The following is a 19566-nucleotide window of genomic DNA, read 5'->3' on the forward strand; positions in this document are numbered from 1 at the left end:
ACATTAGTCACAGTGAAAACCACTCATTTCTGAATTTAAGTGTCTTGTATGTTTATTTATGAATCTCCAGTGAGACATTCACAACATAATATTATGTAGTACTACAGTAAAAATGAGAGACGGCACTCGTACTGTAGTTATGAATTGTGGGTTACTGCTTGCTACATATGCAGTGAATTGACTGAGCTTTGAGTGCCTGGGAACTGAAAGGAGCAATTTGATAAAGAAAAGGGCAGATATTTGCCATATTTTTATATTTTCAGTATAATAAACACCCTTTAAATCAGTCTGTTGCCAGTCCTATATCACATTTTCTAGTTTTTTTTTACAATAATTATTGGCTTCTGATGCAAATTTAAAAGAATAAAAACATCCTTATACTTTTAGGTGCTTTCTTCTTCTTACGAAAGGCGTGGCGTTTCCGTTTCTTTCCCATCAGTCACCTCAACCAGGTCAGAGTTGTGACTGGCTGGTGTTCTTCTTTGTATGACACTTTATCAAGGCAGCAACGACAAAAGCAAAAACATCAACATCTATCTTACATCAGGGAAACAGAAGACTGCATATCCATTTGCTGTCAAAAAGTTTCCTATGTCCCTGGCTTCATCCCATAAATCACAGAGCTTGTGCACAGTAAAGTAGCCTGACATAATAAATTAGCTCTCAAATAAATAGGTTGTTGTAAAGTTTTTAAATATATTACTGTTTTGACTGCAACTACATTCATTTGGCTAAAGCATTTTTCTTAAGACTGACAGCTAATAAAAAAAAGGGACATAAAGGCACCAAAAAATACACAAACACAACTACAACAGGGAGTTCTGTGGTTAAATATAGATGTAAATGTAGAACACTTCATTTCATCAACAATAAAACTTCTTTTTGTAGGAAAAAAAGGACAAAATCAATAATGGTATTGCTTTCTTTCAGAAAGGTACAGAGCTGATCTTTATGAGCACTTGTCTGTACTCTGATGCTGATGTATTAAATGAGATTTGGTTTGTGTGGTTAATATACTTTCAGCAGTTGTATAGCAAACAAGGCACAGCCAATATTCAGTACATTTAAATGTCAAGACTGGCAGGTGCAGCATCAAGACAGCAGTTCATATGCAGTTATTGAAAACCTTTTATCTTCACAGTTTCAACTTCAAACAACAAGGAAATAATGGCCGGGCTGCTCTTTGACATTTATGTCTCCTGTTTAAAATTGCAATTTTAAATAAAAACAGACATTTATATATTACATTCAGAAAATCTAACAGAGAGACATATCTGTGCAAAGACAACAGACAAAGATAAACTTTTTATGGCAAACTTGGTCTTATATAAATTCTCTTGTCAGTATTAAGTCAGTGAAGCAGCCGCTTAACGCTGGGCAAAAGAAGCTTTATCTGTTTTCAGCAGGGTAAAATTCTCCTGTGGCATTTGGAATAATTGCTATTGGACATGTCAGATTTGAAAAGAGCACATTTTTAACCACGGTCACAAACGAGCCTCTCTCACATCGAACCTCGAATTATGTCATTGCTCTTTGCGTTTTACTCATCTGTGCTATGCAGTTCGGACTGATTTTGGTCAAACACGAGCTGAGGTTAAGGCTGGTTTTAACACGTTTTTCCCTTTGGCGTCGGTTGCAGAACCAAACTCTGACCACTTCCTTCTCCAGATGGAGGCTTTTGGCTATCCGGGCTATTTCCTGAGAGGATGGCTTACTTTTCTCCACAAAGCTGTGCTCAAGGGCCTCCTTAGCTCCAAGGCTACAGAGTGAAACAAGGGAGAGGGGGAATAAAAAAAAAGATTATGAGTTCACTTGGTAAATGGCATATTTTGTACGTTTGATCTTTACAGTACACACCTGATAGTTGTTCTCCTTTTTCTCTTCCGTTCATTCATTCCTATTTTGTCATTGTACAAAGCTGCAAGAAACAACAGTAGGTTCTGTAAGGACATAAGGATACATCTTTCTGGCTGATTGCTAGTGTAACCCATAACTTCCCCTAGACTGATTTAGCGTGTCACCACATCAAATATCATTATATGACCTTGGTCATAAAATAAATCTGGTGTTGAGGAGGCCACTAATATGACAGAAAAACACTTCTTTGACACACACGGTGCATCTGTTTATTTGAAATTCTTTTTCTTTGTTGTAATCTGGAAAGTTGTAGCTCTTTACACCTAAGTAATCAGATAAAATGTGAGACTAAAAAATCAATCTGATGTATGCATCATGTGATGAGCATTACAAGCGATTCGTTTGAAAAGGATGTAAGACTAAAAGTGTTGGCAAACACTGTCCAAGATGAGGCACAACTAATTAGATCTTAGTAATCACCCAAGAAAGCATTACTTTCAAATATTTTTTTTAAGAGACATTAAAAGAGACTGAATCCGAAGGATACATTTTACCTTGCTGAATAGATAAACGCTACCCTCAAATAAATACTCTCAAAGGGTTGTGAGTTGAGTGGATACGTGTGACTCACCACCCGCCAGCTCAGCTTCATCAAGCCATTTAGCCAGAATGGCCTTGAGTTTGCAGGCGTTCTTAAAGCTCAGCTGCAAATTTTCAAAACGGCAGATCGTGGTCTGGCTGAACTCTGAACCATGCACGGCAGCGAGCGCCTCCCCTACATTAGTCTGAGTGTACCCTGCGGGTCAAAATGAAACAGAAATACTTTATAAAATACACGCAGCACAGAGGAGTAGAGGAGTGGGAAAAAAAGATAAAACCATCTGTAGTGAAGCGTCTCATTGCTGCAGCTGAACAGTGAGATAAATTTGTATTAATCATACCGAGTTTGATCCTCCGTATTTTGAAGTCATTTGCAAACATCTCCAACTCTCGTATCTGCGGTGAATCCATGGCAGGCGCGTCCTCTGGGTCCCGCATACTCTTCCTTTGGCTGTCACTTTTTATCTCTCCGCTTGGGCCCCCTGGGGCCTCATCAGTTGAAAGAAGGGCCGAGGGCAGTGAAGAGAAACCGTGGCTTAATGCACAAGAGCCGCTGCTTAGGCCATGATCCGGAAACTTGTACAAGCAAGAAGTAAGAGATCCTAGCAAAACAGAGAGTGGCAGAGAGCAGAAAGAGAGGGGAAATTTGTTGGTAGGGAACAACGGAACAGCTGGGATGTGGAAATTAATATTTTAATGTGAGTTTTTTTCAATCTTTTTGCTACGATAGACAATATTGGATAACAGTAACTCTTTGAAAAAATGAAGGTTTAAATGTAATCAGAACATTTTCCTTCTATAAATAAAAAGTCTTCATAGTGTGAAGCACCGTGTAGATCATGTATAACTTTACCTCTCCAGTGAAACATCATTGAAGTTGCCCTTATTAGTACATCTGCAGACTGGCAGGCGCAAACAGTTTTATGTCAGTGCATATTTGTGGTGTATGGAATAAAAGTAAAGGTTTCTTTTTGAAGTCCCACACTTGGTTGGTATGATGACACCTGAGCCAGTTCCATTTACTGATAAAAGCTGTAAGATTTAAAAAAAAGAAGGAAAAAAACCCTCCTATGTGACATGAGTGCTTAAATAAGCGAATGTGTTTTCAGGGGCTTGGTGAATAGATATTCTTTTAACTGTCACTTAAAACAATAAATTGCAGTGTAGCCATAATTTAATGAACTCGTCTTTCCGCAGTCCCCTCGTCCTTGGCTTTGGTGTTGCGGCACGAAGCCGGCTTTCCTTCATATACCTTTTTTAAAGGCTCGCTGCTCAGCTGTGAGCAAACATCTCACAACCATCTGACAAGAGGTTTGTATTTACTTGTGTTACAATTTTCAAGATGATTCATTATTGCTACAGGTGGCTGTTAGTGTTAAGTGGTAAGCTGGAGTGGAGCTCTTGCTGCTAATCACTAATGACAGATTAATGACAGATGACTGCCACGGTACCTCATGGGTGGATGACTAATTGTAATTTCTAATGTGATTCTGTCCTTTGCGTCACAAATCTGCACAGCTGCAGAGAAAAGAAAACAACCACTAATTAACAGCACTAAAAATATGTCAGTCTGCGTGTCGCATTTAGCATACAAGAGGAGACGTTAAGCGAGTTAGGCATGTGCAAAACAGGACTGTCTTCGCTCATGAGGGACACCGTTTTCCTTAACTGCTATCCATATTGCTGGTAATGTAAGTGAGTAATGCAACACTCCCCTCTTGTGTTACTGCAGTTGTAGTGCAAACTATATATAACTATTTTTAGACAATAATAGGATCTAATATAATAAAGGTCAGTTGGTAAGTCTCAGTTAGTTAGTTTATAATATCTGTACCCTTAGTATCCTTTTTCTTTTCACATAAACTAAACGGTAAAATATTTCTTGACAGTGAACATTCACTCGGCTGACGATTTATTGGGTACACTTAAGTGTCTAATACATCCTTGCAACAAACCCTCGGCTTTGTGAAGAGTACCGTTTCGCTTTGGTTTAAACTGTTTCAGAGGTGCTGATTTAAATTTTTGGTCTTTTTGGTGTTATTGCATGCCAAATATGTTTTGTTGCGGAAGCTAGGTAAGCATGGTATTTTCAGTATTTTTACTTCTACAGAAACTCGGATTTTAGCTCAGCTAAAATGTTGCCTGACAACAGCAGTGGTTGAGCCATTTTGGACTAGATAGAATTCACTAACCGAAATACTGACAACAGTTACAGCTGTCACGAGCCCTGTGCATGAAGTGGTGGCGAAAATAACAGCACCATCGACCCATTGCATTGTTCAGCTGGATCTATAAATCAGCTGGAGAGCAGTATGGCAGATTCTTCTCCAAAACTGTATGCATCAGTGATCTTCTCTTGTACCGAAGGTGTCAGGCAGAGGTTGGAGTTCCTCTCTCTGTTGAAATTGCTTCTTTAGGCTGCATGTACAGTATGTGTCTGCATTTGTAGCTGTAGCCTTTAGATTTCAGAGCTTTTTCCACCTAACTGCAGACGCCTCTTAAAATCAACATCCCAAAAGTGAGTGCTCCGTGTGCAGTATGCACCTTGCAGTTGTTTAGCATAGGTAAGAGGGTGTTTGGGGCTAATACTATATCCCTGAGAACAACAACAGTTTTTGGATTATTCAGCTGGAGGCATCCTGTTTTTCCCACTGAGCTGGCAAAAGGGAGAGGAATCTTCGTTGTCTCGCCCTGATGTATGCACTGATGTTCTCTGGGGAGCTTACATGCAGCTATGCTGCAGTGAACACAGCCGTTGTTTGTGTGGCAGGGAGGCAGACTGGGCAGCAAGCCCTGGTCCTTGCACATGTGGGCTTACTGACTTTGTGAAAGCACCTCACAAGCCTTTGTGTACATGGCCTTGGACCTCCCAGCAGCTATACATGTGCACCATCCAAAAAGCTTCAACAGATTTAAGCTAAATGTGGACAGAAAGCAAACAAACACTGATTTGATGCTGTATTAAAAGCTGCTTCAACAATGTTTTGTAGTCTGAACAAGCTGGAATCCCAGAGTTGCCTTTTAGTCAAACGCAATATAATAAAGTTATGTCTTGGAAAACAGTTAACCGTTTACACATCTAGCGTATAGTGACCAACCTTACCTTCTGAAGCTCTATTTTAGTGCTCTATTCGCTTTTATTTCATGTCTCTTTTGATTTAAAACCAGCCGCAGTGAGGGAATTCTGGGACTTTAGTTTTTAAATGTGCTATTTGCTGCTGGGCAGGGGGTGTACTGTGGGTGTACCAGAGTGCTGTTGCTGAAAAATGTCACCATTTGCAGCTGAACACGAGGTTGATGAGACGAAAGAGACCAACTGAGGGGAACTGCAGAGTTGATAAATCACCGTGGGTTTGTAGGGCAGCACCTTTCACATCACACTTATTTGATCCACTGTTAATATAAAAATGGATTAATGCAGCTTTAAAAAATGAAAGAGGCTTTTTTCCTTTCCTCTGACCTCAGCTATCATAATTCAGGACCCCGTTTAATGACATTAACTTTTATCTCTCTCTTCTTAACTTAAACGTGTCCTTCTGCTGTCGAATGCTTTCAGCTAGTCTCATTTTATGATTCAGACGGATTTTTTACCATCAGTTTCACCGCACACATGAGATTTTTTTTTTCCTGTCTCTGCCTGGCATTGCATTGCTCTTTTCAAGCGATACAGCCTCCCTTTTTTATCATCCCACATAATTTATGTCACCTCATGTCAGTCTTGTCAAACATTGCTGTCAGAAGCTTGACACCAGTCTCAGGCAAGCTTACAGCTGTACTTTTTAAGCTGTCAGTCAGACATTTGATCATTCAGCAGTTGAGGAACAGACATCATTAAGGTGACAAATTACCTCCTGGTGGTAATAAGTGTGGGCACTTGCTGTTTAATTAATCCTAATGTACATCAGTGCAGTCTTTGACACCATAGTTCATATAATTTTTGTCAGGCCGTTTGCAGAAGTGGGCCGATGTCACCGGGTCTCTGCCCAGGTGATTAAAATCCAAACAGAGAAGTCTGTAAAAAGAAACTTCTTTATTTCTTCAGCAAAACTCTTGGGTTCATTTAGGGTCGAGTTCTTTTTTTTGTACTCTCACATGGTTATATGATATAGAATAATTCAGTTATACTTTGTCTAACTAAAAAAAATGGATCAAATCTGATATGCTTCTCTCTTTTTATCGGCTTAAGACTTTGAAGGGTTGTTTATGTTCTTTTTGTTTCTGTGTCCTTTTTCATTATTTCATATTATTCAAAAGAATCAGCATGCAGGACCTAAAGTCTGAAAGAGTGAAACTTTGATAAGGTGTCATGTTTCTTGAGGTCTGTGCTCATGTCTGGAATACAGAAACGGCAGAACTCTTTAAAATCTGGTTGGTTTACAATATCAGTTTGGCATGTTTTATATGATAAAATGATACAAACTAATAAAGGCTATAAGAACAGTATGCATTAAGGGAAATAGTGTTTTTTTTTGTTAAAGATAACTGCTATTAACTACAGTTATTAATTACATTCATGAAAAATGGCAGTTTTTCTGAAGTTTAATCACGACTAATTCGATTCCCATCCACCACAATTGTAGCAACAATCGTGACAGTGTGCAACTCCCACTCCTGACAGCAGGACAGGGAATTGGGGAGTAATCTTTGACAGTTACACTTAACAAGTGCTCTAAAAAGCTCAAGTAAGTGCGCTAAAGAGTCCACGCGAGATAATCAAGGTTGAAATTGATTTTAACTGGCAGCAGATTTAAAATTAAATGGAACATAAACACATTTTCTGCTCAATTTACTGTGTTTAACTACAGGCAAGTAGAGGGAAGGAGCAAGCGAGCGTGTGTGTGTGTGTCTGATCTTTACCTTGCAATGCATTTGCACCGCTCACCATGTTAGGGTGAGGGACACCACAGGTCTGCAAGATACGAGTCTGAGAAATACTGGCAGAGAGCATCTCCTGTGCTGCAGAGAGAGAGAGAGAGACAGAGGCCTTTATTATCGACACCACCATCGCAATTACTGTATAGTGTAATTGTCACTGCCTGCACTATACTCATCATCATCTAAACCTCTATGATAGCCATCGCTGTTAGTGTGACATTGTAATTTCAGCCTTGCTATAATCAGCATGAGTCCTGCTTTTCAGTGTCACCCTTCAATACGACAGCTGACTTTTTCCTTCAGAAACTTGCCTAAAAGTCTCGACTCTGCCGATTTATCCGCACCTGACACTTTGTGAACTTGTCTTCAGTTAGCCACACCTGTCGTTTCTAAATGCATGGCAGCACTTTCAGTTTGCAGATCGTGACTACATAATGCCCACACATGACTGAAACAGAATAATTTTGCAAATTTGAGGCTCGATTTCAGTGCTTCCAAAACCTGGCATAGTTAGAATCGATTGTCCTTGTCCTCATCATCATAACCAACAGCACAGATCAATACTGCTCCCTCCCCCATGAGTCTTCATCAGCTTCAGTTTTTTTGTTTTTAATGTTGGCTTTGGAAATGCTGCAAAATAACATTTCCACCAGAAACAAATGTGAATCTAGCGCTGTAAAAATGATGAGATATCATTAAAGAGAATGCTACAATTTATCTTCAACCCCAAACCCACACAGTATAAAACGGAGAGATGAAGAGTAAAAGTCAAGGTTATATTAAATATCATATATTAAACACAGGCCATCCACTATTTGATAAAGCTGGTGCTTAAGACATACAAAACACACTGATAGATTTTATTGACCAACTCAACTCGTGGTTTGCCTTTTTAGTTTTCACAAATTTTTCTTCCCTAGCATCATCTCTGCTTACCTGCCATCATGCCATAGGTGGCCTGCTGGTTTGTGTAGTGACAGGGGGTGACTGGATAATGTAAGCTTGCGGGGGTGTTGCTGAGAGCATTGCCCAGGGAGGAAGTCGGGAGGTGCATGTGGGAACGCTTGGAGGGCTGACCCAGGGACAGCCCAGATGACACTGACAGAGACAAACAAAGACATTTTTTAAGTCAGGATCTGATCCGTGTGCAGTTCAATTTTAAAGCATTCCCAGACAAGTAAAGCATCTTTCTTTAACATCTTTAAGTTTGATTTCATATCAAGTGGAAGCATTTTAATGACTTGCCTACTGCAGGATGTGCACTGACTAGATGTGCACTGACAACCCTCATCACATCACATATGGAGTCAGTAGCTTTGGTTAGTTTTCAGTGAGTTCTTTTCTTTCCTTTCTTTCCTTTAATTAGACACTAAAAGGAAATCACTTACTATTAGATGCTGATAAAATAACCTTGCATAACTTTCTAAAGCACAAACTTAAATGAGTCTGTTAGGAAGAGTGGCAGAACAAAGAACACACATCAGTGCTAACTTTTCTTTAAAACTACTGCTTTACGTGCTGCTGTGATTCTAAGTGTGAGGGGGCTTGTTGTTTGTCTTCTCTAGCTGCTTTTCTTGTCTGTCCTTGCCACTTGTTGTAGCAGATGGCTCCCCTCCTCGAGTCTGGTGCTGCCCGGGGGTTCTTGTTGTTCCTGTTGGGGACTTTTTCCTTTTCTTTTTCCTTCCCACTGTAGCCAAGTACTCACTCAAAGGGATTTGTTGGGTTTCTCTCTGTATTGTTGTGAAGTGATTATTTTACAATACGGAGCACCCTGAAATGACTTTTATTGTGAACCTGCACTCCATAAATAAAACCGAATTAAATGAAGTGTATTTAAAAAAATCAAAAATAGTATTGCCTTCTAATTAAATAATTATTCATGTGTTCTGCTTCTTATGCAGTTTGGAGTTCACTCCAAGCTTTAATGAATGCTTAGTGGTATTATTAGGATGCGCTCTTGAAGTCGGTCTCGCACATAAACAATAACACTGTACAACTGAGAAGAATCAAAGCCTTGTTTATGAGTTTTCCTCCTCCTGTTATGACTGGGTTTTATTAGCATTCTGTGACCATATTTCAAGTCATTCATAGACACACTAGAAGACAAGGCAGGTCAATGTGTTTTGGAGCAACGGCCTCAAAATCTCACAAGTACTTGGCAGAAAAATAAATAAATATTTTTTCAAAATATGTTTACTCTGCTGTTATCTAAATGGTTGAATCGTGTCTTGCATGATCTAATCTTGTCTATTCTTAGCTATAACCGTCAGGAGGTTTTAAGACCCCTGGAAGTTTTCTCCACAACACTTCATCGTGGAAAAAAAAAGAATACCTTGGGGAGTTTATCATACTGATAACATATCCTCAAAGCAATTATCCACTGAGTAGAGACAGCTGGGCCAAACTATGTAGCTGATTAGATACATTTACATAATTTGGATTAGATTTGAATAAATGTATTTTTTAATTCAATCCGTTTTGCCTGTCGCCTAGACGCAGCCTTATCGGGGCACAGTTGTGTTCTGCGCCTTGATAAGGGTGATCTATGCTACGACTGCGCACAGTTAGGTCATCTCTACATTTCTATGCATACATAATCTGTCACAAATGAACCCTTCCAGGATTTGTTCATGTACAGTTTCATCGCAGTGGAGAATGCCACAATACTGAATCTTCCCTTAAAAGACTCTAACAGGCCTCTCTGGTGGCCCATCTTCCTAAAGCACAGATTAAGTTTTATGACATGATGATGATAGTTTAAATCAATGAGACACACACACAAAAAAACAATTTTCCACTTTGCAAAACAAACAACGAAAACAATTATAACAAGTTTTACAAGATAACTGAATACGTTTGCTTTACCTGCAGCGACCATGCTTTGAGCATGGGACGTGGTTGGCAGGCAGTCGGTGGTAGAGCCATGGTGCATAATGATAGGCAGGGGTGAATCTCCCGTCAGTGAGGCGAAGGAGTCACTACCAAATGCCTGACAGGCCATTTTTTCCTGCCCTCTCTTTAATGGCGATCGGCTGAAGTTCAACACAGCTCATCGATTGGTTTCTTGTCTTCGCTTCTCTGTCTCTTGCCTATTTTGCCTTATTTCCCATGTTGCTTTGCTTGCCCTTTGCCTTCTCTATTTGTTTCCTTACCTTCCTCTCGTGTGACTTGTTATGGATACCTTGTCTTGCCTTCTGCCTTTCGTCTTGTCTTCTTTGGCCTTCTGTAGTTCTGCTTTGTCTTTTTCTAGCTGCGTTCTAGTCTTCTTTCACTTCATGTATCGCCTCCTTGTTTTTTCCTCTTTCACTCGGGCTCATTCAAGCATACTTCTTCCCTGAGTCCCTTGGGAATATTCAGGTAGAAAACTGTGATAGGTTTCCTTTTTTTTCTTAGAGAAGTGGATGTCAGCACTTCATCCAGAACACTTCACAGTTTTAGTCACAACTCTACCCTCAGCCAAGACTCTTGAAGATGAATATTCAGGAGCTTCAAGCTCAAGATAAATTACTGGTACATTTTCTGAAATGTGTTTCTCAGCTACACAGATTTCCCTCATTAAGGCTTCTCGTCTTTTCTCGCTGTTATAGTTGCAGGTAAGCCGGCGTCTGTCATACCCTCGGCATTTTTCTGTCCTTGTCTACTGCAGGTATTTATATCCAACCTACAACTAACCGCCCACTCTCAACCTATGAGATTCCCTATTTCCCATCGAGCTCCTCACCCCCACCTTCCAATTCCATGTCAGTGCTGTAATTGCTTGTGTTTGTACTTACCTGTGTTCTTCTCATCCTGTTTTCAAATCCAGGATTAGGGTACAGAGCGGCTGAGAAACCTGATCCTCTCCTCTCCTCTTCCTCGCTTGCTCTCTCCCTGTGTCTCTTCCTGATTACGGGATTGTGAGGAAGCAATGAGAAAATAAAGTGAAAACATAAAATGCTCATTAAAATAAAAAAGAGAAAAAAATAATAGATACAAAAGATTCACATGGAGCACCAAGAAATACAGCCTAGAACGTTGAACTGTGCTGCAGCATCTTTCAGCTGTAAATTGATTTGTTTTTTTTAAGGTTCAACCAGGTTATCACGGAGGTCAGCAATGCTGCTTCCACCCTATTTACTGCTGATCTCTCAGAAACAAAAACTCTCATGTACCATCATCTCAGCATTAGTGAAAGAAAGGGCTGCTGTTGTGTCAGGATGGTGTCTATATTGTGTTGGATGCAGAGTGCTCCAGGTAAAGACAATAGGACTCAACGGGATGGACAGAAGTTAATCTGAAGAGTGTGGCCACCATGTGCACTTTGTTGTGTCTGTACTTGTGTTTATCCTCAGCTCTGCTTCACTATTGTTGATATAGGTGGGCAGCAGGTGGAAAATAGCTTGTGGGTGGCAGGCAGGATTCAGCTTGCCTAAGCACAGTGTAAATTTGGACTGGATGCACTGAGCACATCGGACAATGTCTTAGCTTGACGTGGATTTTAAACCTAAGTTTGTGAGCTTGTTTATTCACAGTGTCATTACAATAGAGAAAAAAGGAATGAAAATTGTTTCTGCCTTCTGATGGTTTGGTGACTTCGCTTTGCTCCATTTTCTTGTAAGAGTACTAAATAGGCCTTAAAAGTAATTATCTCAAAGGCAATATAATCATAGTCTAAGCCCAAACTCTGATAGCATGAAGTTACTTTAGCCATCCTCCCTTCAATATGCAATCTTTCAAAGACTGATTAAGCAAAACGCAACAAGACTGACCACTGGAAAAATGAAAGTCTTGGTGACAAATAGCTATGCAAATGAAAATGGACTTTGACAAATCTCATTCTAGAAGTTTCAGATTTGAAACAGAAAACAAGTCTACAAAATTACTAAGACAACTGAATGTAATGGTGTGTGACAACAGAAAAAAAAAGTCTCACCAGCAACAATATTATTCTCAAAATACTTTTCATAGTCTTTCATTCCTGCCAACAACTCCCACTCAGGCAGAAGACCATCTTCCCAGCTGGTGAAAGCAGGACTATTTTCACACAGAGAGACTCAACCACCTCTGTTTTAAAGCAATCTCTGTGTTAGTGTGAAAAACAAGTCTCCAACAATTCAGACCGCCCTGATAAAAATCAGTCCAATAAGTCTTAGTAACTGCTAAATAGTAAATAATGCTCAATAATAATGAATGGAAATGTAGAAATAGAAGTTATTTTATGTTTGACTTGTGAGCTGTGCCTAACCTGCTCAGCATCTGTGTGGGTAGATGGTAAATGCAGTCATACAATCATAAGATGAGACAGTGAAGGTTTATATGTTTAAAATAATACCTTTGATTTGTAGATTTAAGTTATTGATCAGACATGGTGTAGGCAAGGTGTTTGCCTTTGATATGCATATGGTACATTGTGACTGTAAATGGCAATTGACATTTGATAAGCACGTGAAAGAACGCATTGTTGAAAATTACAAATATACCCCAACTCTTGGCATATTGGAAATATCGTAAATGCCATAATTGAATGGATTTGCATGTTTTAAAATAAAGGTAAATGCCAGCTTCAAAGGGCTTTGATCAAACCTGGGCAGTCTGAATGTGGTTTTAGACAAATACAAAAAAAATCAAAGGATGAGGGAGCGAAAAAAGGAAAGCTTTCCCACACATACACACACCCACAGACACGCAAGCACACATACATATGCACATAAAGAACCTAAACTTAATTAGTGAAAAGACCCTGAGTCAAATGGGTACTCTTAAAGCACCTGTTCAAGATCCCCCTCCTCGTCCCCTTTCATGCACACACACACACACGCACACACGCACACACACACACGCACACACACACACACACACACACACACACACACACACACACACACACACACACACACACACCACAAAAATTTAATTTTAAATGTTCACAGGCAGACTATCACCCTAACCTCTTAACAGATGACAAAAAATGTAAGCAATAACACGTTTAAATACAATTAATCTTCCACCACACACATGAAAACACACACAGACATGCACACATACACACAGACACACACACACACACACAGCAAAGATCACTGATCCACCCGTGGATGCAGTGGGAACAGTGCAAGGTGACACATTCTCACAGGTATCACATCCATATACACGCCGTGTACCAGGTGTGTTCGCCAGTGTCTGTGTGCACGGGAACAACAGAGCGTGCAAATGAGCTGGCACATTTCGGGTGGTTTATTCTGATGTGTAATAAACTTGCCTTTGTGCGTGTGCGGATGTGCATGTGCAAGCTTCGGCAAAATGACACGACCCTTCTCACCACATAAACAAAGTACAGCATTGCATTTTGTATAAAACTTAATTGCATGCTCATTAGCAGCTTTTTGTGTTTGAGTCTGTGCATCTCCATGTAGTAAATTACACTGAATAATGTTAGCAAGACATGAGAATAATATGCTACGAGGCAAGTACTCGTGGTGACCACAAATACATCATGTGCAGAAGAATAGAAAATGAAGCACAGTACATACAGTACTAACTATTTATAATGTCCTTCCTCTGAAAAGTGAACACAGAGGACATTGCTGAGAAAGTCACTCAGCAACACTAATATAAAAAAATACATTTGGTTTTCAAATGTATAATATTTTAATTCTCCATCCATTTTCTTCCACTTCCACTTTCTTTCCTTCCCTCAACCCCAACTGTGGTGGATGGCTGCCCCTCCTTCAGCCTGATTCTGCTGGAGGTTTTTTCCTGCTAACAGGGAGTTTTTCCTTCCCACTGTCACCAAGTGCTTGCTCAAAGAGGGTCGTTTGATTGTTTGAACCTAATCAGGTCAGGGCCCAGGGGCGTAATTTCCAGGGGGGGTTATGACCCCCCCCCCTCAATAATCAGACCCAACCAATGTAAGCCCCCCAATATAATTATGAATTATCTTGCATAAATAGGCTGTTCATTTTCTTTACTCGTTTCAGGTATTACCAGCAAAATAGTTGCATGTTTAATTATCTGGAAATTTACCCAGATTTATTTATTTATTTAGACAGAGATCTTGACTCCCCCAATGTTCAGCACAACGTTACGCCCCAACTGGGACAGGTTGCCAGCGTTTCTCGTCAACACAGAAAGACATTCACTGTGGCTAATTTAGAATTGCCACTTAACCTAACATCCATGTCTCTGGACTATGGAAATAACCTATGGAACCCTTCTTGGTGTAAGGTGACAATTCTAACCACATTATCATTGTAACACCCCCATTTCAATAATCTCAAAATGTAATTAACTGCAATTTAACAATTCAATTATTCATTTTTAATTATTACTGCAATTCTGTGCTATGGTCTAACTTTCTAATGTTTATAGTTCACAAAAAATGTGAGTGTCGGTGCATACATTTTTTTTAAATAATACATTCTGAACTTTGCACACCGACCCTGCCCCTCATTGTTCAAACAATCATCAGCACCAGTGTTCTCATTTTCCAGAACCACATAAATATTAAACTGCATTTTGTCAGAACATGCCCATCGTTCTCCAGTCAACCATGAGAGAGATGAGGAGGGTGAGGTGAGGAGCTTGGATAGAAAAAAACAACAACTTTCTTCTTGTTTTTTAATTTCTGTATTCATTAATTATGCAGGGATGAACACTGAGTGAGGTTTGTCGGTTGCTTGAATACATCATGGCGGAGGTCAGGTCCGCTGATGAATATCAAGCAAACCTTATGCACCACTCCGACCACCATCTGCCCAGAGCTGGGCCTGACTCACAAACCGCTGCACAAACACCGGTCAAACGCATTCAGGAAGGCTAATTTCATCAACATATTCAAAAAACCCTCTATTCAAACAGCAAAGGTTAACTGTGTATTTGAGGAAACTAGAGCGGGTCCTGAATCTGCTCTCCTAGTCTCTCCCAGATTACTATCTCTCTTCATTAAGTAAATGTCAGCTTCAAAAATGTGCTAGTTCAACGACAGTACTCCCAACTTCTTTTTACAGCTCTCTGCTTTAGTAAAAAAAAAAGGATCACTTCACTGTGGTTTCTCTCATCATCTTCAGACTGTTTTTCTCTGCATGTGTCTGATTTTGTTTCCTATTTAAAACCAGGTGGATGAATACAAAGTGAAATGACAGCTCTGTTAAAAAGAAAATTGAGTAGAGCAGAGGACGTTTTTAAAGCCTTCTGCAAATGAGTTTATTTGTTAATGCAATCCAGGAAGAAGTATGAAGAGCTTTCAGCCGTACCGCATCCTCATTAACCTAAACTTTAGCCTGATTAAAATAAGCAAAATGGCAAGCATTTTAAATTGGCAGTTAACCTTTAAGTCACATTAAGTTCTTCAAGTCTTATCTCCTCAGTAAATGAAAGGCTCCATATGCTGTAACAGAATTAATCAGAAGTTTAAAAATTGTCCTTGAAAACAGCACCATACGAGTGCTTACTGGCATTTGGTAATAATAATGCTCTGCAAAGACTCGGTAGGCACTGCAATACTGTAAAGAAAGAAGCAAGATTATGGCACAAACCTCCTGTGAAACTCCAGCTGTCCACATCCCTTGAACCCAAAAGCCACATTTCAGCTGCTGAGCCTCTGCTGTGAGCACACACTGTCCCTGTATTCCTTCTGAAAAATACACAAACATTATTGGACTTGCTAAATATATTTATTGCACAGCATGCTGAATGTTTAAAGAGACTTTTATTTTACAATCCATATACAATTGTGGCACCGGACGAGTTTCGCCCTCAGTCTTTACATAGTAAACACGACTAACAGTGCTGCTGCTGCTGCACACTGCTCTTTGTGGCTCTGTTCTTGTCATTCTTCTCCTCTGCTCTTTGCAGTGCTCACAGTTTGAAGGACAAATCAACTGAATGCCGCAGAGGGATAAGTAAAACTAACAGAGAGATAACTCTGTTGAAAACCACAGACAGGAATAAAGAAGAGAGAACAGAAGCAGAGTTTGACAGAGCAGATTGTAGAATAATAATAAAACTGACAGCTGTATGTGGGGTTGACACTGCTTTACATTCAAGAAATATGTGAAAGTAACACTCATCTAGTGGTGAGGCGTCATTTTAATGCCTATGAAATCTGTTGTATCAGGCTGCAGTGTGCTCGCCTTGTTTTACAGCGTGAAAAATAAAAACTGTCTCATCACATAAAGGTCAACATTTGCCTTTATGTGCTCTGCATCAGCAGTACTTTAAAACTTAGCCTGTCTCTGATGCCTCGTGTTATCTTGTCTTGAGGCCGTGATCTAAAAACCTTCTTATAGATCTGTAGTAAATGGGAGCATTAAGAGGGGAACAAAAGAAGCTTATGCTTATGCTTCTTCCTGCTCCTTTTTGAACATGGACGTTATTTGGAGTTGTGGTTGCTCGTTTTCCTTTTGTTTGCTTTGTTCATTTGTCTCTTTTAATTCTATTTTTTTTTTTATACTTTTTCAACATGTTCAAAATAAAGATTCAATCAATCAATCAATCAAAGAGGAAGAAGGAAAAATAACATAAGGAGATGTGCAGTACCTGAGGCGTACGTGTACACTTGCTTGCAGCGCAATCAGCCTTATTCAAGCCAAGGCTCTGCACGTGGAAGGAAAAATGAGAAAAAGAAACAAACTAGAAATTTCTTTTTACACAGGATGGATAGGCAGTAGCTAGGCAACAGGCACCGAGGCAGGGCAGTTTACTCTTCTGCCCCGTAAGTCTACAGGCTTTATGAGTTTCCATTTATTTCTTCATTTGCTGAAAAAGGCTGTGCCCCATAGGTGTCCACAAATGAAAGCTGCTAGGGAGAGAAACCCATTTTTTCTGCATGTCATGCTCAGTTACTGTTATTAGTAAACCTATGAGGTGGAATAAATGTCTCCACTGCCATAAGTTGTACCACTTTGACACTAATTTCTATAGATTGACAAACTGAGAGGATAACTTCAATACGACGATCTATGGACTCTAAGGGTTGCCACATCTGCTGTACTGTTACCTGTCTGTCTTCTTAATGTATGGATCACTGCTTGTAGGCCAAATTAAATCTTGCAGACATTGAAGTTTATTTGACTTTATGTATATCTTTTTTTAGACATATTATCTACTTAAACCTAAGGTCTACTTACAACCCATCAGATGAAGCATCTGCAGCAAGACTTAAAATTGCATATCACCGTCTGCTTCCTTGTGATTTTGCTTTACCTGACCACCAGGAGGCCACAACAAGCACAGGGGCAATCACAACACTGAGAGAGATGCTCTGACCCCACCCCACATGCAGGTCTAGCCCCAGAGTCCTTTAAGCCATGTTCTGTTCAATATGTTCACAGCCCCAGCTGCAAATTTAGCAGAGACACTCTTCCCCTCTTGAGTGCAGCCTCATCTGCATTACACAGATAAATTAAAGCTGGTGTTGGGGGGGAAATCGTTACATGGGATCAAGGCATTCATTGTTGCCAGGCTGAAGCTGAATTCATTTCAGCTGATGACAGGCTCCTGACAGTCTGGCAGATAAGCTGGTTAGCGTCATATTGGGTTATTTATTTATGTGGATTCACTCAGGCTTGTAACTTACCTGGCAGTTGTTCACATGCAATAAAAGACAATGCAATAGGTACAGGTAGGAGCATTAAAGTTAAGCATAAAACAAGGCTTAACAGTTTCCCAGCCATGCCTATCCATCCCTGTTAGACTCCCACAACACAGTCTGACACAGCTGTAAGAGCTGATTACCTGTCTTACCTGCTGTCATTCTGCTGAGCTACAAAGAAACAAGTGCATGTGTGGAAAAAACAGTTCAGCAGTGCTAAAAGTGCTACCCTGCATTTTCAGCACCTTTAAAAAAACAACCCCCCTCCAACATCTCAATTATTATGAGCTGTTTGAACATTTTTGGCTTTGGAGTGAATAGACCGCAGGCAGAAAATGGGAAGGCTCCTTTTCTTTATACACCAGCTGAGCCGTCAACTTATTTTCTAACTTTTTTTGAAAACTAACCACTAAATTATCCCACTACAAACTTTGTATTAATGGAAAACTATTAATGCACTTATAAAAAGTGCTTCAAAATAAATGTACCACAAGCAATTTGTGAGGGAAGGCAATGGGAAAAAGCAGATCATGGCGACTGCATGTCAAATGCTAACCATAATAATTTCATAAAAGAGTATTGGTTACTGTGTCCATAGTGTAAATTAGCATGGGCGTGTCCTCTAGTGGGATATGCTAGAAAAGACTGTGTCAGTACTTTAGATTGAGATTAGATAGATTGTTAATGAAGCTGTACCTTTACACATGCTAAGAAGAAGTACAGCTTGTAGGTAAAAAGTATTTTGAACCATATTTTGTGGTAATAATACAAATGTTTTTAAGTTGCATTTTATGAGTATTTCACTGGTGATTAGGTGGGTGTTATTTTTGTCCCAGTGACTGCTAAAAGGAAAGCTATGGCTCTCTCCTTATGCTTTTAAATAGGCAGATGCATTTATTTGCACGTATATTTCTCCCCCAGTGACTGGATCTGCATATTTGATTTGGCACAGATTTTTACACATTTGTCTTGGGATCAACACTGAGAGTACACTAGCTTGTGACACCTGATGCTGGATTTGTGTCTCCCTCTGGAATTTAACAAGAGTCCTTATTCATTAGGATAGGGACTCCTTAAATAAGTACCCAGAGGCATTACCAAGATGGTAATAAACCCGATTCTTTGATCCCCGTGATAGCACAGAGAAACCCCGACTCAGGAGTGGTCAAAACATTTATAAATCTTTATTCAATCATCTTCCTACCAAGTGGGGATGATTTTAGTACATCAAGGGGAGCTGGCATTTTGAACCTAATTCTTTTCCAGTTTATTTATAAATTAAATGATATTATTAAGGTCTCTAAAACACCTTAATAATGTCTAGGCCCTTACAGAAACCTTTTTAATCTTTTTAAATCCCTTCAGATTCTCCAATTCAGAAGTTAATCCTCACTAAGCAGAACAACCCAAGAAAATTTGTTAAAACCTGAAAAGCTGACCTTTCTAAAAATAAAGTATTTTTTTTCTTTTAACTGACAGCATCAATAAAAGAACCAGCAGAGGATTTAAGGGAAACCAACATTAATTAAGCCAGTGGGCCTATAGGCCATTTATGCTCCTGGCTGTCTTTGATGGTGCCAAGGGAGGACGACACTGACAAGCACTGGGTCTGTCACTGGTACGCTGATAAGCACCAGACAAGACAGAGTAGTAGGACATTTCTG

The 19566-nt window shown here is 39.7% G+C and overlaps 1 protein-coding gene across 1 annotated transcript; it reads right to left on the reverse strand.

Annotated features, from left to right (window-relative positions):
• Window positions 1-1518: 1518 nt before the first annotated feature.
• Window positions 1519-10333, reverse strand: pou1f1 (POU class 1 homeobox 1). The gene is made up of 7 exons (XM_004555555.1): window positions 10198-10333; window positions 8269-8430; window positions 7315-7413; window positions 2799-3059; window positions 2489-2653; window positions 1858-1918; window positions 1519-1759 (listed from the first exon to the last, which is right to left on the reverse strand). Exons 1-7 carry the CDS (start codon window positions 10331-10333, stop codon window positions 1519-1521), a joined length of 1125 nt encoding a protein of 374 aa, XP_004555612.1.
• Window positions 10334-19566: the final 9233 nt, after the last annotated feature.

The sequence above is a fragment of the Maylandia zebra genome, linkage group LG16, assembly GCF_041146795.1.
Source record: "Maylandia zebra isolate NMK-2024a linkage group LG16, Mzebra_GT3a, whole genome shotgun sequence".
Taxonomy (NCBI): domain Eukaryota; kingdom Metazoa; phylum Chordata; class Actinopteri; order Cichliformes; family Cichlidae; genus Maylandia; species Maylandia zebra.